This window comes from Nycticebus coucang, chromosome 8 (genome assembly GCF_027406575.1).
Source record: "Nycticebus coucang isolate mNycCou1 chromosome 8, mNycCou1.pri, whole genome shotgun sequence".
NCBI lineage: Eukaryota > Metazoa > Chordata > Mammalia > Primates > Lorisidae > Nycticebus > Nycticebus coucang.
In genome coordinates this window covers 42,271,487-42,290,842 of record NC_069787.1, presented here as the reverse complement: position 1 = coordinate 42,290,842, position 19,356 = coordinate 42,271,487, and the positions used below count along the sequence as shown (strand labels likewise).

General features: G+C 41.2%; 1 protein-coding gene across 24 annotated transcripts in view; it reads left to right on the top strand.

Moving 5' to 3' along the window:
- The first annotated feature begins 406 nt into the window (after positions 1-406).
- SLMAP (sarcolemma associated protein) overlaps positions 407-19,356 on the top strand; it is a 197,298-nt gene continuing 178,348 nt past the window's right edge. For all 24 annotated transcript variants that reach the window (XM_053600227.1, XM_053600229.1, XM_053600221.1 and 21 more), the window contains exon 1: positions 407-1,125. In XM_053600227.1, coding sequence (XP_053456202.1) covers positions 928-1,125 — 198 coding nt within the window. In that variant the 5' untranslated portion in view covers positions 407-927. The remainder of the gene's footprint in view (positions 1,126-19,356) is intronic.

Here is a 19,356-nt window from a genome sequence, read left to right as displayed (position 1 = left end):
GATGCGACCCTCGCTGGGGCGACCCTGAAGGGAGGTGGCCCGTGTGCTGAGCAGCAGCCAGGAGCCCAGGCGTCCAGGCACCAACCTCCAGCTGGCCAGGACCCTGAGCCTTCCCCGGGTCGCGCCTTGCTTGGTCCGCACCGGCCTGCGGAGCTGGGTCCCCGCCCTGGTTGCGGGGACGCCCGCCAGGTGCTCAGGAGTCGGGACTCGGCTGCTGCCCGCGCCCCTGCCGGTCCCCACACCTCGCGCTGAGGATCCCAGCACCGCCGCCTCGGCTCGTGCCAGGCCGGGGACCCCGTCCCCCCTCCCGGGGCGGCCTCCGCGCACAGGGGCAATGCAGACTGTCCCGCCGGCAGTCTAGACCCTCTCGCCGCCTCCCTCAACACTCGCCGGCCAAACCGGGGCGAGGACGGTGGCTGCTCGGAGGTGCTGGGCTACACCTTCCTTCGGCCCGAAAGGACCTTCTTGTCCGCACCGAACCGACCCTTCTTCCATGCTGCAGTGCTGCAACGTTTCCGCCACTGAGAGGGAAAAGCGGCCACGATCTCAAACCAAACACAAGAATTGGTGTGTGACTCATCTGCTTGGATACCTCCAGTCCCCAAACTGTCTTCCAGGAGTTTTCTTGGCCAAAGCTGCCCGATGTTTGAACCTTTTCTTCCCAGGAAAGAAGATGGATTGAAAGCTGCCAGTTGGGGACTTTTTAGGGAGCTGCTGGGTTTTAAAGGAGGTGATGGAGCTTGCGCTGGCTTGTCTTCCCACCCAAGTGAAGAGTTGTTGATGTTAACTGGCTAACAATGCACAATTTGTTTTAATTTAAAATTTGTGAGGTGGGGGGGGTAGGAATATAGGCTTGTGAAGGGCAGTCCGGATCTGGAGGAACTCCTCTTTGTCTCTGGTAGGAGAGACACCCCCCGTCTATCCTCGATGCCGTCAGCCTTGGCCATCTTCACTTGCCGTCCGAACTCGCACCCGTTTCAAGAGCGTCATGTCTATCTGGACGAGCCGATCAAAATTGGCCGCTCAGTGGCCCGCTGTCGACCAGCGCAGAATAATGCCACATTTGATTGCAAAGTGCTGTCAAGGAACCATGCTCTCGTCTGGTTTGATCACAAGACGGGCAAGGTAATGTCAGTCTTTACTTTTCATTTCCCTTTGCCCTCTCTGAGAGGCATAATTTATGCAGGATCCCAGGGTTTGCAATGCAGAAGACACTGCAAGGCCATGGAATCAGCTGTTTGCCTTGTTCTAGTGGAAATTTAATTGAGGTGGTTGAATGGAAAACAGAGACAGTATTGTAATTAAATGCCTCAGGGGAGCGATGGCATCTCGATATCGTGGTCATTCCCAGTGAAATCCCAAACTCTTAATTTGTTTCGGAAAACTAGATAGTGAAACTTGACATCTTGCGTTTAGTCTTTTAGAAAGGTGAATTTGCAGTTCAGTGCTTTATCAAGCAAGCAGCAGTTTCCAAAGCAATGTATTGAATCCATGGATGGGCATTATTGCACAGGGGCTCAAGTGTCTTAAGTGGTGAAAGGTTAACACGGAGCTTTTTAGTTGAGTTCATATCAGGGCCTTTCTAGTAAGGACAGTTGCTTATGTAAACCTAATGTTTTTGATAGATTTGATACATATTTGTTCTTGAAGGAATAATTTGGGAGAAAGCCAGTTTCATTAAGTAAAAAACAACTTTTATATTTTCACAGTTTTGTTTACAATACGTATGTTGGGCAAACATATGTATTGCTTTTGAAAGTCACTTTTTGATGTTCCCTGCAGCGTTTAGTATGTCCTGTGTACTTACAGAGGTGATACTAAAAAATTAGGAAGTTAACTTATTTTCTGGAAGTATATCTATTTCTATCAATTATAGCATTATTTAAATGTGATAGGATGAATTCAGTGCTTTTCATTTTAAGTGTAACCATTTGAACATTTTTTCTTCTGAATCAAAATGCGTATTTGCCATTTTAGTATTTTTATTTGGCATCCTAAATTACTATACTTGTATGTGTTTATATATTAAGTAATCAAGAAAAAGAAGTGAGATTCTTTCAGTTTTTAAAAACTCTGTATGTGTGTGGAGAGTGTCCTAAAAGAGCTCAATTGTGAACTAAACCTTATGTTTTAGTTGAGCTAGTGAATCCGTTCCAACTTAAAGTTATATAAGACTAATAGGAATATCTCAGGTTTCATCTTCTAACTTTTTGCCTCCTCTTTCTGAGTTAAATGATTTAAGTCTTTCTTAAAAGAAGAATTTTAAGTCTTCAAGAGTAGTGTTTTGAAATGAAAGAAACCTGAGTCAAAAGAGGAAGAGCGAAAGCAGTACTTCTGCAGCTACTGAATTAAAGAATTATTATATATATTTTTATATTATATAAATTGTTTTTAAAAGAAAGGAGGGAAAGATTGACCAAGTGCTGTGTGTTTGCATAATCCTGTAACCTTACTCTGTGTGTAGGATGAGAACTAAAAAGTATGTTAGCTTTTCTGTGTGTAATGCCAGGTGCCTACTAACCTGTGGAACAGACCCTTTTTTCTACCTGAAGCTAAAATTTGGGTGATCAAAGACTTTGTAGATTACCCATAATCCTTTAAAACGAATATCCCTAGATCTCATCTTTCCAGCAATCGAATTCAATCATTACTTAACTTCTAGTTAGTGCCTGAACTCAACATTTTTGCCTTTGTATGTCTCTAGGCCAGTGGTTCTCAACCTGTGGGTCGCGACCCCTTTTTAACAATGAAAATACATTAGGCATTAGGAAGGTTGAGAACCACTGCTCTAGGTAATAGTTAGGTCCAACCTAATCAGATAGCAGGTTTGTTCACAATACAACTCTGTAAATGTACTTTCTTTGATTCAACACTCGCTGGAGACTCAGATTTTTTCTTTTTTTTTTAATTCGAAAACTAATGATTTTGGGCGGCACCTGTGGCTCAGTGAGTAGTGCACCGTCCCTATATACCGAGGGTGGCAGTTCAAACCTGGCCCTGGCCAAACTACAACAAAAAATAGCCAGGCTTTGTGGGCACCAGTAGTCCCAGCTATTCGGGAGACTGAGGCAAGAGAATCACCTAAGCCCAAGAGCTGGAGGTTGCTGTGAGCTGTGATGCTATGGTACTCTACTGAGGGTGACAAAGTGAGACTCTGTCTCTAAAAAAAAAAAGAAAAATAATGATTTTATGCACAGTGCTTTCAATGGCTGCACTAAAATCCTCATACTAAGTTGGTTACTTGAGATGACGAAGAATAGATTAATAGTGAGTGTTTAGGTATGAATTGAGATAACATGTTAAAATTTTGAATGGAATTTGTTATTTAGAAAAAACTTTTCTTTGAAAGGAGATATATTATTTCTACCATTATCACTTTTTTCCCTCTTCTGCTTTATTAACTAAAATGACACTTAGGATATGTGGCTATTACTTTAGGTGTGGATATATACTATTATTATATTACAAACAATACCTTGTCAGATCTTGTGATCAAATTGTTTTAGGAATTAACTAAGTTTTGGTTTGGATAGATAGTAGGGTTTTTATCGAGCATCTATTACCTGCCAGACACTGTGAAGGACACCGTTCCAAAGAAAACCTAGTTTGACCAAATATTTATGAGTTTTTGTGTGAAATTTGCAGTTCAAGGATTTCTGCTGTTATTTTCTCAACAAAAACCCCAACGCTAAATTTCTATATTTAAAACACAAGAACCTCTTCCTGTATATTCCTGTATCATCTCAGGCAAGTTTTTCTTTTTTGGAGACGGAGTCTCACTTTGTCACCCTTGGTAGAGTGCTGTTGTGTCATAGCTCACAGCAACCTCAAACTCTTGAGCTCAAGTGATTCTCTTGCCTCAGCCTCCCAAGTAGCTGGGAGTACAGGTGCCTGCCACAATTTCTGGCTATTTTTTTAGAGGTGGGGTCTTACTCTAGCTCAGGCTGGTCTCAAACCTGTGAGCTCAGACAATCTACCCACCTTGGCTTCCCAGGGTGCTAGGATTACAGGCGTGAGCCTTTTTTTTTTTTTTTTTTTTTCAGTCTTTTAAGCCTAGGTTTTTTCTTCTGGAGTTAATGGTACCTACTGTTTTTCTGTTTTGTTTTGATTTTTTGAGACAGTCTTGCTTTGTCATCCAGACTAGAGTGCCATGGCCTCAGCTTAGCTCACAGCAACTTCAAACTCTTGGGCTTGAACAATCCTCCTGCCTCAGCCTCCTGAGTAACTGTGGCTACAGGCTAATTTTAATTTTTCTTCTCTTGCTCAGGCTGGTGTCTAACTCCTGAAGTTAAGCTGATCCTCCCGCTTCAGTCTCCCAGAGTCTGAGGATTACCAGCCTGATCTACAGGGCTGGGCAATATGTTCTTTGAGGATTGATATAATCATGTAAATCACTTAGCGCCCTGTGCCTGGCTTTCAGTAAGAGCTGGATCCTTAGTGGGGATTATGTTTGGCTGCGACTGGGAGAGGAAAGAGGGAACCATTAATGATAACTTTGCAATTTGCTATGGTGCTATGGAGTCTTAGTAAGAAATTATTTTCTTTAATGTGATAGCGTATGTAGTAGTTATTTTTAAAAATAGAAACTAATGAAGTTGATAACTTTGTCCAAATTGGCATTTTACCTAGGAGATGGAGAATTGGGGTAATGTACCCTTTGGTTTGAAAGGTGCATGTGGGAATACTTAAGGGAGGAGGAGTCATATCTTTATGTGCTTGCATTACTAGTAATAAGTTTGAAACCAATATTCAATTATTAATTGTTAGTAGGTTAGAAATATAACAGTAATTTTTAAAAATACAAACTAATGAAGTTGATAACTTTGTCCAAATTGGCACTTTACCTAGGAGATGGAGAATTGGGGTAATGTCCCCTTTGGTTGGCTTTTAATTTGTGGATGACTGTTCACTTCTGCATGGGCCATTATGGGAAGCCCATAAAACCTGGAAGAAATAAAAAACACCCAAAACTTTCTGATTATTTAAGTGCTATATGTTCATTACAGAAAATTTGCAAAATGTAGGCAGATGAAAATATAAGTGACACTTTTTATACTTCATTGTAAACAAAAGACTAAGAAGTGATAAGTAATACTTTTTAATGTTAAGTTCATTGGTTGTCTTGTACTTAAACCTGCATGTTGACAGGTGACAAGTTTGCTGCAAAGCAGAGTTTAATAATCTCTCCCAAATCATCTTCTCAGGGATGGATGTTGCAGTTGGGTATTGCCCTGCTTGTATGCTCACTGCCCTGTATCATTCTTCACTCCTTTTTGGCAGTCATGCTTTTCAAATTAGATGGCAGATAATAGAATGGTTATTAATCCCTTTGTTGACTGAAGGCACCACTGAGCAAGCAAATCTACCCATGTGGTAGTTCCCTTGTGATTCGGATGGCCTTATATTTGATTTGAGGCTTTGGGGACTGGTGACAGCCTACGGGTTGACATAGTAGTCTATTTCCAGTCTCACTGTAGTTTACTTAGTGGTAATAATAGTAGTCTACTTCTTAATTTTTTGCTTAAACTAAATGTGGATTTTGGAACACCTATTTTATCATGATCTATTTTAATGAAGGGCATAGTGGTGATGGGAGAGGAAAGACAAGAACTGGTAAGAAATTGTTATTCTTGGTGCCATGCCTGTAGCTCAGTGAGTAGGGCACCAGCTATATACACTGAGGCTGGCTGAGTTCGAGCCCAGCCCGGGCCTGCTAAAACAAAAATGATACTGCAACCAAAAAATAACTGGGCGTTGTGGCGGGCACCTGTAGTCCCAGCTGCTTGGGAGGCTGAGGCAAGTGAATCGCTTAAGCCCAGGAGTTGGAGGTTGCTGTGAGCTATGATGCCGCAGACCGAGGGCAACATAGTGAGACTCGTCTCAAAAAAAAAAAAAAAAAAAAAGAAATTGTTATTCCTTCTTTCTAGGAGTTTATTTATTGGATAAAGCGGGTGACTGCACCTTGAAAATTGTCAACTGAGTTAGATAGTATTATGTATGTTTAAATGTGGCAAGAGAGTGATGGTGTTTGACTTTAAAATTGAGATGGATAGATATAAGTTAAAAAGTTAAGTAAGTTAAGAATTCTTTTCATTGTTTTTATTTGTTTTGCGGGGATGAGGAATGAAAACAAATAATAGATAATTTTGTACAAGTTTGGCATCTTTCAAACACCGAGGAAACTTACTTTGTTGGATTAGAGAGTTCTTTTGTAGAGTACCTACAAGTGAATGTCTATTCTGTGTTAGATTGTTTTTATGATTGTGCCTTTTCTTTGTAATTAATTGTCAGACCCTGAAGGATAGAGACTTTGCCTTATGTGTCTTTTTCCTCCTACTGTTTTTTTTTTTTTTTCTTCAGTTTTTGGCCAGGGTTGGGTTTGAACCCACCACCTCTGGTATATGGGTCCAGCAAACCACAGACCCTGTTTTCCTCCTATTTTGTATAAAGTAAATGAAGCTGAGTAGATAGTGTCGTGCCAGGTTGTGGAGTGCCTTTCTTACTAAGCTAAGGATGTGGACTGTTGGGTTATGGAAGGCCCAGGAGCTACTGAACAGAGCACTGAGACACCCAAATTACCATTTAAACAGGAGTAGTACGTGAGTTGGTTTCATTTGAAATTAATTAAAAAAAAGAGTAATATAGTAGCAATATGTAGAGTGACTTGAAGCATGTAAAGTGACTTGAAGCAAGGAAAAATGGAAACAGCTTAACTAACACTTGTGTACTGTGCCCTGTTCTAAATGCATTACATGTTAACTTATTTAATCCTCAAATATCTCTTTGAGATAGTGCTTATTTTTCCCACATTAACCTTTGAAGAAATAGAGGAATAGAGAGATTAAGCTAGGTTAACTTGATTAAATTCACATAGCTAATGGTAGCACTGGGATTTGAACCCAGGTATTCTAACTCATGACTCCAGAGCTCAAGCTCATAACCACTATGCTATTCCAAGGCTTTGTAATGGTTTAGATATGGTGTGATTTTGGAGAAGGATAGACCAAGTTAATAGTAGGCATGAAAATGATTAGATGCCAGAAAGTGAAGAAAGACAAGAATATTAAATTCGCATGTCTATTGGGACTTAAGCAAAGAAAAAAGTTTCATATAAACTGAAGATTTTAAGGAAGTTTTCTTGGATGAAACATTTTGAACATGAAATGCAATTGGAGCTTTGGGACTTTTTTAAAAGAGCAGAATGTCTGGGCATAGTTACATGTGTCTGCAGTCCCAGCTACTCAAGAGATTAGGGCTTCAGGATTGCTTGAGGCCAGGAGTTCAAGACTGTAGTGTGCTATAATTGCACCTATGAATAGCTACTATACTCCAGTCTAGCTAGTATAGCAAAAACTCATCTTTATAAAAAAAAAGTTAAAAAACTTGGACCATACTTTTTAGCTAAAGCTGAGACAGGAGGCTAGCTTGAGCTCAGGGGTTCAAGACTGAGGTATGCAATGATTATGCCAGTGAATAACTATTCCACTCCAGCCTGGGCAACATAGTGAGACTTTGTTTTTTTGTCTTTTGTTGATTGGTTTGTTTTTTAAGGGCGGAATATAGTTAGAGTTAGTCAAGGAAAGGAGTTTTTTTGGATGAGAGAAATTAGTTAAACAAAGGTTAAAAGGTAGGAATGGTATGACATGTTCAAAGGACAGTGCAAGGAAATCATTGCAAAGAAAGACTTGACACTATAATTTGACAACAAAGACTTTTCCCCATGTCTAAAATGACTATAAAGATCCTGGTCTCAGCTTTGAGGGGAATGGCAGAGCATACCATAGATTTTTAGTTGTTCATGTGTTTGTTTCAATAGATACCTAATTTTTTTGTTGACAGAAATTAAAAGGTCATTAAGAGGTGCTGGTTTTTGTGAGAAAGTCTTTTATTTGACACGTCATATTTAAGACACATTAATGTGAATGTGTATAGAGAGCCAGATTATATATCCGAAGTATATGTTTATTTCTTTCTATGTAACTTTTCTCAATAGTGAGAAATTGATAAAATAGTTCATGTTATTTCAAGTTGTTGAAAATATAGATGGTGTGTATATGTAAGACATTTTTTTCCGATTTAAGTTTGTTTGTTATTTGAGACAGTCTCATTTTGTCGCCCTCAGTAGAGTGCTATGGTGTCACAGCTCATAGCAACCTCTAACTCTTGGGCTTAGGCGATTCTCTTGCCTCAGCTTCCCGAGTAGCTGGGACTACAGGTGCCCACCAGAATGCCTGGCTATTTTTTGTTGGAACTGTCACTGCTGTTTAAGCTGGCTGGGGTCAGGTTTGAACCTACCACCCTCGGCATATGGGGCTGGTGCCGTACCCACTGAGCCACAGGTGCTGCCCCTGACTTAAATTTTTTGATTTTACTTCTTAGGTTAAATTCACTCTTTACCTTCTCAGTCTCCTATTTGTTTGTTTTGTTTTTGCTTTTTCTTTTTTTTTAAATGGAGACGAGAGTCTCACTTTGTCACCCTCTGTAGAGTGCTGTGTAATCATAGCTCACAGCAACCTCAAACTCTTGGATTCAAGCAATTATCTTGCCTCGCCTCCCTAGTAGCTGGGACTACAGGCGCCGCCACAATGCCCAGCTATTTTTTTTTTTTTTTGTTTGTTTGTTTAGCAGGCCTGGGCCGGGTTCGAACCCACCAGTCCTGGAGCATGTGGCTGGCGTCCTAACCACTGAGCTATGGGTGCCCAGCCTCCTATTTGGTTTTCTTAAGTGGTATTTATGTTAGAGTTTAGTATTTATTCTTTTTGGTAAATAAAGAGAAAAGTATGGGTTTAAGTGATCTTCCTGCCTTAGCCTCCTAAGTAGCTGAGACTACAGTCTCCCACCATGATGCCCAGCTAATTTTTTTATCTTTAGTAGAGAGGGGTATCTTGGTCTTGCACCAGCTGGTCTTGAACTCCTGCGTTCAAACAATCCTCCTGCCTTACCCTCCAGAGAGTTAGAATTATAGGCACGAGCCACTGTACCTGGTGAGATTAGTTCTTAATGTGTTTTGGTTACCTGATAGTTACTTCAATTATGAAAAGTGGTGGAATCTATTTGGGGCTGAAATGTTGCAAGAACTCTTTCCTCTCCTGGGGCTAATGCTTCTACTACTGCCTCTATAATTAGATAAATAACTTATACCCCTGCTCAGAAATCTTAGTTGTCTCATTAATTTTTATGATTAAAATCTATCTCGAGCTACTCGGGAGGCTGAGGCAAGAGAATCGCTTGGGCCCAGGAGTTGGAGGTTGCTGTGAGCTGTGTGAGGCCAAGGCACTCTACTGAGGGCCATAAAGTGAGACTCTGTGTCTACAAAAAAAAAAAAAAAAAAAAAATTATCTCGAATTTTCTTTTTTTTTCTAGCTGTCTTCTCTTCCATATTTTTCCTTCACCCCAAATATTGTGCACTGGCTATATGACAGTGCTCACTGTTCCTAGAACAAGTGCCTTTTTGCTATTTTGTCTTTCAGAATGACCTCTTCCCTTCTGCCCTCAAGGCTCAATTCCAATATGAAACCTTCTCTGACCGCCACTAACTAAAGAATTAATTGGTTCTTCCTGTATAGTCCCATAGAACTTTGCATATAATTTCATTATGGGCCATAGAGAACAAAATAACTATGATGCACATGTTCTGTTGCCCTGCCAGATGTAAGCTCTTGAGAAAAAAGGAATAGGCACTGTATAGTTTTTTTTTTTTGGTAGAGACAGAGTCTCACTTTATCTCCCTTGGTAGAGTGTCGTGACATCACAGCTCACAGCAACCTCCTGGGCTTAGGTGATTCTCTTGCCTCAGCCTCCTGAGTAGCTGGGACTACAGGCACCCACCATAACACCCAGCTATTTTTTTGTTGCAGTATGGTCAGGGCCAGGTTTGAACTCGCCTCCCTCAGTATATGGGGCTGGTGCCCTACCCACTGAGCCACAGGTGCTGCCTTGGCACTGTATAATTTTTGAATGAGTGAAATGTGAATGATGGAGTAGCCTGCATTTCTATTAACCTGTGGATGGTCAGAGGGCAGCAGGGCATTCAGTTAGTTCTCAATTTGAGATCATGGATTCGATTACCAATATGTAGTCTTTATATAAGTTGTTACTGTTGTGAACTTGTAATATGCAAGACATTTTGCTAAGAGTTTTAGGATTGTAGATAGTCTTGTGGTTGGTGATATTGGATTCGAGCTATTACATATATATCCATTTTCATGCAAAATAGTACTTTTTAAAGTGTTTTTTTTTGTTTTATTTTTATTTTTTAGAGACAGGAGTCTCACTTCATTGCCCTTGGTAGAGTGCCGTGGCGTCACACAGCTCACAACAACCTCCAACTCCTGGGCTTAGGCGATTCTTTTGCCTCAGCCTCCTGAGTAGCTGTGACCACAGCCGCCCGCCACAACGCCGGACTATTTTTTGTTACAGTTTGGCCGGGGCCAGGTTTGAATCCACTACCCTTGGTATATGGGGCTGGCGCCCTATCCACTGAGTCACAGGTGCCCCCTTTTTAAAGGGTTTTATAATATTTAAAGTGTTTTTTTTTTTTGTTTCATTTACTCTTAGGAGATAAGTAGAACAGCTGTAATCTGGCTCCTTTTTATCCAGAAAGAGTTTGATGTCTAGACTTTGCACAAGGTCATCTAGTAGTAACTGAATGAATTAGAACTAGAAGCTAGATTTTTTTCCCCCGATATAAAAAACCAACTATTTAGCATTTCTTCTGAAATATTATATCTTCTTATGGACTGACACATTATAATGAAAACTTGTCTTTTGCTCTTTTTAAAGGTAATCTAAGCTATTTTTTCCATGTACCTTTCTTTTTTTTTTTTGTAGAGACAGAGTCTCACTTTATAGCCCTCGGTAGAGTGCCGTGGCATCACACAGCTCACAGCAACCTCCAACTCCTGGGCTTCAGCGATTCTCTTGCCTCAGCCTCCCGAGTAGCTGGGACCACAGGTGCCCGCCACAACGCCCGGCTATTTTTTGGTTGCAGTTCAGCCGGGGCCGGGTTTGAACCCGCCACCCTCGGTATATGGGGCCAGCGCCTTACCGACTGAGCCACAGGCGCCGCCCTTCCGTGTATCTTTCTAAAGGTACATGACCAAAATGCTTGTAATATTACAGACTTTTTTTTTTTTGTAAATTTTATTTATTTATTTATTATTATTTTTTTTTTTGTAGAGACAGAGTCTCACTTTATGGCCCTCAGTAGAGTGCTGTGGCCTCACACAGCTCACAGCAACCTCCAACTCCTGGGCTTAAGCGATTCTCTTGCCTCAGCCTCCCGAGTAGCTGGGACTACAGGCGCCCACCACAACGCCTGGCTATTTTTTGGTTGCAGTTTGGCCGGGGCCAGGTTTGAACCCGTCACCCTCCGTATATGGGGCCGGCGCCTTACCGACTGAGCCACAGGCGCCGCCCAATATTACAGACTTTTAAAGACTAAATGAACCCAAGTTAATTATTTCTGAGTCAGCTAACTATTTTTTTTTTTTTTTTTATTGTTGGGGGTTCATTGAGGGTACAATAAGCCAGGTTACGCTGATTGCAATTGTTAGGTAAAGTCCCTCTTGCAATCATGTCTTGCCCCCATAAAGTGTGACACACACCAAGGCCCCAACAGCTAACTTTTTAAAAACCTTAACCTCTACCACTCCTAGCAGGAATAAATCATTTTTTCGTAGGCTTGCTTTCAGGCATCTGATAGGATTTGGGTATATGCGCGAATAAATGAAATAGCCTTGAAAAAACTAGTTTTGCAGTGTAAATTTTTCTTTTCTTTTTCTTTGAGACATAATCTTACTTTGTCACCCCTGGTAGAGTGCTGTGGTGTCATAGCTCACAACTACCTCAGACTCCTGGGCTCAGGTGATTCTCTTGCCTCAGCCTCCAGAGTAGCTGGGATTATGGGCACCTGCCGCAAAGGCGGGGTCTTGCTGTAGTTCAGGCTGGTCTTGAACTCGTGAGCTCAGGTGATCCGCCTGCCTCAGGGTGTTGGCATTACAGGTGTGAGCCACTGTTCCGCTCCTAGGGCCATGTAAATTTTTTATACTTCATAAAATAGTAGCTGACAGAAAGAAAAAAAGTAAAGTTGTCTCAGCACCTGTAACTCAAGTGGCTTATGCGCCAGCCACCTATACCAGAGCTGGTGGGTTCGAATCCAGCCCGGGCCTGCCAAACAGCAATGACAACTATAACCAAAAAATAGCTGGGCATTGTGGCAGGCGCCTGTAGTCCCAGCTACTTGGAGGTTGTGGCAAGAGAATTGCTTAAGCCCAGGAGTTGGAGGTTGCTGTGAGCTGTGATGCCATGGCACTCTACCCAGGACAACAGCTTGAGACTCTGTCTCAAAAAAAAAAGAAAGGGGTGGAGGGTGGCGCCTGTGGCTCAAAGGAGTAGGGCACAGGCCCCATGTGCTGGAGGTGGCAGGTTCAAACCCAGCCCTGGCCAAAAACTGCAAAAAAAAAAAAAAAAAAAACAACTGGAGAAGAAAGGGGTGGCGCCTGTGGCTCAAAGGAGTAAGGCGCCGGCCCCATATGCCGGAGGTGGCAGGTTCAAACCCAGCCCCAGCCAAAAACTGCAAAAAAAAAAAAAAAAAAAAGGAAAAGGAAAGTTTAATAGGCTCTTGAAAATATGCAAATATTTGGTAATTAGTACTGTATCCTTTGTTAAATATACAATTTGGGTTGGAGTTTAAATTTAAACATATAACTTTCAGGCTTGTGTTTTTTTTTTTACATTTGTACCCACTGACTTATTCTAGCTAAGCTAAGCAAAAATGGATTTCCAATGTAGGGTTTAGAGCTTTTTTTATTTTTTAGTTACACAATTAACAGGAATATATTCTCATAAATGGTCAAGCAGTAGGGAAGAGTAAAATGAAGGTCCCCTTCACATAGTCACTTCCCATCATTTTCCCCTATTCCAGGTTGTTACTAATTTGGTGTGTAATTTTCAGAACTTTTTCTGTCCATTTGTCTACTTAGATTTATAAAGAAACATAATTTTTTGTTACTTTTTAAAAAGTAAGTGGTTGGCTCATAATTTAAAATGTGCTTTTTAGCTATTGGATAATTTCAAATCAATTGTGGCAAACTTATCCAAAATATATTTATATGCTCTAAATTCTGACCATAGTGTAGACTTGTAAAACTAATAGCTACCATTTCTTGAGTGCTTAATCAGTGCTGTGTTAAGAGTTTTATGTGTATTATCTCATTTTATCTTCAAAACAAACTTTTTGAAATAGTAGTCTTATTATCTTCAGATGAGAAAGCAGAAGTTCAGAGAGGCGAAGGAATTTGTTCAGGGTAGCGCTAATAGTGATGGAGTAAAGATTTGAACCCTAATCATCTAATTGTAGAATTGCAGAATGTATTCCTTTTTTTTTTTTTCTTTTTTGTGAGACAGAGTCTCAAGCTGTTGCCCTGGTATCACGGCTCACAGCAATCTCAAACTCTTGGGCTTAAGCGAGTCTCTTGCCTCAGCATCCCAAGTAGCTGGGACTACAGGCGCCCTCCACAACGCCCAGCTATTTTTTGTTGCAGTTGTCATTGTTTAGCTGGCCTGGGCTGGGTTCAAACCTACCAGCCTTGGTGTATGTGGCCGGCACCCTACCCACTGAGCTACGGGCACCACCCTGCATAATGTATTCATGACCACTCTATTTCTTGCTGCCAAAGCACTCTTAGCCATTATCAATCTCATCATCAACCTTTTTTGTTTTATTAAATCATAAACACATAGATCATGTATACATTAATGCATTTATGGGGTACAATGGGCTGATATCATATAGAATTAGGAACGCTTACGTCACACTGGTTAGTATATACCTCATCTTGTTTACTTAATTGTTGTGTTAAGGCATTTATACTCTACACTGATAGATCCGACACGTACTCTTGCATTATGCACATCAACCTCTTACTGAATAATAGATTAAGTGAAAAAAACCACCAATTGAAATAAAACTTATTGTCTATTAACTGTTGGATATTTTGGTAGTAAATCAGTTTAGAGATTTAATTAAAGATCAGTTCCTCAAAGAGTATTTAATTCATCACTTACAATTTTACAAATTGGCCGGCTGTGGTGAGTCATACCTATAATCGTAGCACTTTGGAAGGCTGAGGCAGGCAGATCACTTGAGTTAGGAGTTTGAGACAAGCCTGAGCAAGAGTGAGATCCTGTCTCTACTAAAATAGAAAAAAATTACCTGGGCATTGTGGCGGGCTCCTATAGTCCCAGCTGCTTGGAAAGCTGAGGCATGATGATCTTGAGCCCAGGAGTTTGAGGTTGCTGTGAACTATGATGACACCATGGCGCTAAACCCCAAGGTGACAAAGTGAGACTCTGTCTCAAGAAAAATAAATAAATAAATAACATAAAATTTTACAAGTTGAATAAAAACAAAAGTAAAGATGTTGGAGTATTGCTATTCAGATACTATAATATACTTTAATAGATACTTTTTTCTTGGATTGGATAATTACTAAGTTTAGTATAGTTGGAGGTTGCATTTTTTTTGTTGTTGTGGGGCTGGGTTCGAACCTACCACCCTTGGTATATAGGGCTGGTGCCCTACCCACTGAACCACAGGCGCTGCCCAGGTTGTATTTTAAACATAATATTTATATGCACATAGGCAATTCCCCTGCAGAGTAAATCTAATTTAGTAAATATGGCTATCCTGTATTTGATTCTTCAACTGTTTGACTATAGAAATACTAAGTCTAGTATTAGATGCTAATTAAAAGTTTTCTTCCGGGCGGCGCCTGTGGCTCAGTGAGCAGGGCGCCAGCCCCATATACCGAGGGTGGTGGGTTCAAACCCAGCCCCGGCCAAACTGCAACAAAAAAATAGCCGGGCGTTGTGGCGGGCGCCTGTAGTCCCAGCTACTTGGGAGGCTGAGGCAGGAGAATCGCCTAAGCCCAGGAGTTGGAGGTTGCTGTGAGCTGTGTGACGCCACGGCACTCTACCGAGGGCAATAAAGTGAAACTTTGTCTCTACAAAAAAAAAAAAAAAAAAAAAGTTTTTTTCCTTTTTTTTCTTTTTTTGAGACAGAGCTTCAAGCTGTCGCCTTGGGTAGAGTGCTATGATGTCACAGCTCACAGCAGCCTCCAACTCCTGGGCTTAAGTGATTCTCTTGCCTCAGCCTCCCAAGTAGCTGGGAGTACAGCTATTTTTTGGTTGTAGTTGTCATTGTTGTTTGGCAGGCCTGGGATGGATTCAAACCTACCAGCTCCGGTGTATGTGGCTGGTGCCTTAGCAGCTTGAGCTACAGGCGCCGAGCCGTTTCTTCTATTTTTAAGATTCAGAAAATGGAAAATAAGATCATGCTGAAAATGAGGAGTATAGCTATGGCAGTTAAATTTCTAGAATAAACTGACTTTGTAGTTTTGAATTTTAAAAAAAAGTTTGTCTAATAGAAAGGAGTATTTTAGAGTTACCACATGACCCAACAATTCCACTCTTAGGGTGTATGCCCAACAGAAATGAAATGTCCACAGAAAAACTAGTACATGAATGTTCATAGTAGCATTAATTATTATAGCCAAAAGGCAGAAACAGCCTAAATGTCTATCAGCTGTTGAGTGGATAAATAAAATGTGGTGTAACATACACTGGAATATTATATGCAGTAAAAAGGAATGAAGTAACATGAATGAATCTTGCAAATACTATACTAAATGGCAGAGCTAGATACAAAAGGCCAAATGTTGTATTATATTATTCAGCTTATATGAAATATGTAGAGTAGGCAAATTCATAGAGACAGAAAGGTTAGAGTCAGCTAGGGGCTGGAGCAATGGGGAATGTGATGGTTAATTTTGTGTCAGCTTGGCTGTGGTATTCAGTTTTTGGTCATACATCCAAACGGTTTAGATGTTGCTGTAAAGATTATTTCTTAGATGTGATTATCACTTAGACCAGTAGACACTGAGTATAGCCTATTACCTTTCATCATGTGGGTGTATCTCATTCAGTTAGTTGAAGTCCTTACGAGAAAATACGAAGGTCCCCGGAAGAAGGAATTCTGCTGTCACAGAACTGTGGGACTCAAGAATACAACAGCACCTCTTCTCTGGGTCTCCAGTCTGACAAACTACTCTGCAGATGTTGGATTTGCCAGCCCCCATCGCATGAGCCAGTTCTATAACATAAATCTCTCTAGGTAGATACACATGTTATTGGTCTTGCTTCTCTAGATCCCTGACTTTATAGGCAATGACTGCTAAATGGGTACAATTTTCTTTTTGGAATGATGAAATTGACTGGTGCTGGTTGCACAATTCTTCATTGTACACTTGTCCAATTGCGTGGTATGTGAATTATGTCTTACAAAAGCTCTTATAAAAACAGGAAGGTGAATGAGTATCAAATGTGAGTAGGATTAACAACAGCTTTTTTTTGTTTTGAGACAGAGCCTCAAGCTGTCACCTTGGGTAGAGTGCCATGGCATCATAGCTCACAGCAACCTCCAACTCCTGGGCTCAAGTGATTCTCATGCCTCCGCCTCCCAAGTAGCTGGGTTTTGTTTTGTTTTGATTTTTTTGAGACAGAGTCTTGCTGTACAGTGTAGTGGCAGGATCATGGCTCACTGTATCCTTGAACTGTGATCCTACTAGCTGGGATCACAGCCATAGCTGGCTAATTGGTTTTTAAAAGATGTTTCATAGAGACAGAGTCTTGCCCTGTTGCCCAGGCTCGTCTCAAACTCCTGGTCTCAAGCGATCCTCCTGCCTCAGCCTCCTAAAGTGCTAGGATTAAAAATAGAAATATAAGCTGGACATCGTGGCATGTGCCTGTAGTCCCAGCTACTTAGGAGGCTGAGGGAGGAGGTTCGCTTAAGCACAGGAGTCTGAGGTTTGCAGTGAGCTATGATGGTACCACTGGATACTACGCAAGTAGACTCTGTCTCAAAAGAAAAGAAAAAAGAGAGATGAACCTGACTTAGATTGCATTTCAGGAAGACGGAAGAAGTCACTGTTTCCAAGAACCTATTGATATTGTTGAGGACTTTCTATACAGGGTTGATGGAGCAGTAGGGCAAAAACCTTTAGGGATCCAAGGCACAAACCTTGAGGGATAAGAATCACAGAGTTACCACTTTGGGGAAAGAAGTGCTCCCCCTTAATCTTTCTAGATAACTCTAATAACTAAATTGCTATGTCCTAAGGTAGGTTGTGAAATACCCTTTTGCTTTAGCGTGCTGATTTCATATTGGGGTCATTGGAAAATGATGAAGATGGGTTTCATAAGTATAGTGAGTGGACAAGATTTGAAGATTCCAAAGTCTGATAGTGCTAGAAGTATAGATTTAATACTTTGAATGAAAAATGAAGGAAGTTAAAAGGATTATTATGAAGAAACTTTTACACGTGATTGTCCACATCTGAGGTAGGTATCAAGTAATATGATCTACATCAGAATTTCATGCTGAAAATTCTGATGTAGATCATATTACTTGATACCTACCTCAGATGTGGACAATATAAGATTATTATTTTTTTTAGAGACAGAGTCTCACCTTGTCACCCTCTGTAGAGTGCTGTGGCGCCACAGCTCACAGCAACCTCCAGCTCCTGGGCCTAGGCGATTCTCATGCCTTAGCCTCCCGAGGAGCGGGGGCCACAGGCGCCCACCACAACACCCAGCTATTTTTTTGTTGTAGTTTGGCTGGGCTGGGCTCAAACCTGCCACCCCCGGCATATGGGGCTGGTGCCTTACTCACTGAGCCACATATACATACCTTTTTAGAAATAGGATCTTGCTCTGTCACCCAGACTGCAGTGTAGTGGTATGCATTCATAGCTTACTGCAGCCTTCGTCTCCTGGGGTTAGAAAATCATTTTGCCTGAGCTACCTGGATAGCTGGAGCTAGAAGTGCACACCACCACACCCGGCTAAATTTTTCCTGTTTTTATTTATTTATTTTTTTTAAAAGTCAGGATTATTTTTATTTATTTATTTATTTTTTGCAGTTTCTGGCCTGGGCTGGGTCCACCACCTCTGGCATATGGGACTGGCGCCCTACCCCTTTGAGCCACAGGTGCCGCCCATTTTTCCTGTTTTTATAAGGGATGGGGTCTTGCTGTGTTGCCCAGGCTGATCTTGAACTCTGTGTCTCAAGCAATATTCCTGCCTCAGTCTCCCAAAGGGTTGGGACTGCAGGTGTTAGCCACTATGCCTGGCCTGAAATTTATTTATTTAAATTCATTGAGGGTACAAAGAATTAGTGAAGTAGGGCAGTGCCCGTAGCTCAGTGGGTAGGACACCAGCCACATACACCGAGGCTGGTGGGTTCGAACCCGGCCTGAGCCAGCAACAATGGTAACCAAAAAAAAAAAAAAAATAGCCAGGTGTTGTGGTGGGTGCCTGCAGTCCCAGCTACTTGGGAGGCTGAGGCAATTGAATTGCTTAAGCCCAAGAGTTGGAGGTTGCTATGAGCTGTGATGCCACTGCACTCTACCCAGGGCGATAGCTTGAGACTCTGTCTCAAAAAAAAAAAAAAAAGAATTCGTGAAATATATTTTAAAACAAAGCTATGCAGTGGTACTAGTCTTGCCATTTAAAATTGATGTTCTAAGCTGAGGTTTGTTCATAATTGTCAGTTTTGTGGAGGCAGTTTTTAGATAAGCATCGAGTAAGTTTATTGGCATATACTTGGTTTTTAATCTTTTTCTGCCCTTTTTCTTACTAGTGACCTGATTTGAGAATTAGATTAAAATTGTATCCTTTGTTTTAGCTGTAGCTGTTTTGAAAGCTGATGTAGCAATAAGTAAACTATCTGAATAATGTGTGACAAAGTGTTTAAAAAGCAATTTCAAACATTAGGTGGTAGTGTTGTTATAAAAATTAGTCATTATTGCTTCTTTTTTTTTTTTCTTTTTAGAGACAGAGTCTCACTTTGTTGCCCTTCGTAGAGTACTATGGCATCACAGCTCACAGCTCACAGCAACCTCCAGCTCTTGGACTTAGGCGATTCTCTTGCCTCCCGAGTAGCTGGGACTACAGGCTCCTGCCACTCTCCCCAGCTATTTTTTTATTGCAGTTTGGCCAGGGCCAGGTTAGAACCTGCCACCCTCTGTATATGGGCTCGGCACCCTACTTAACTGAGCCACAGGCACTGCCCAATTGCTTCTTCCTTTTAATAATTTTATTGTTACTGCTTTGTCATAGTGGTATGGAGTTTTAGGTGTGCAAAGGAAATTATAGACTTTAATAGACAATTATTATTATTATTATTTTTTGTAGAGACAGAGTCTCACTTTATGGCCCTTGGTAGAGTGCCGTGGCATCACACAGCTCACAGCAACCTCCAGCTCCTGGGCTTAAGCGATTCTTTTGCCTCAG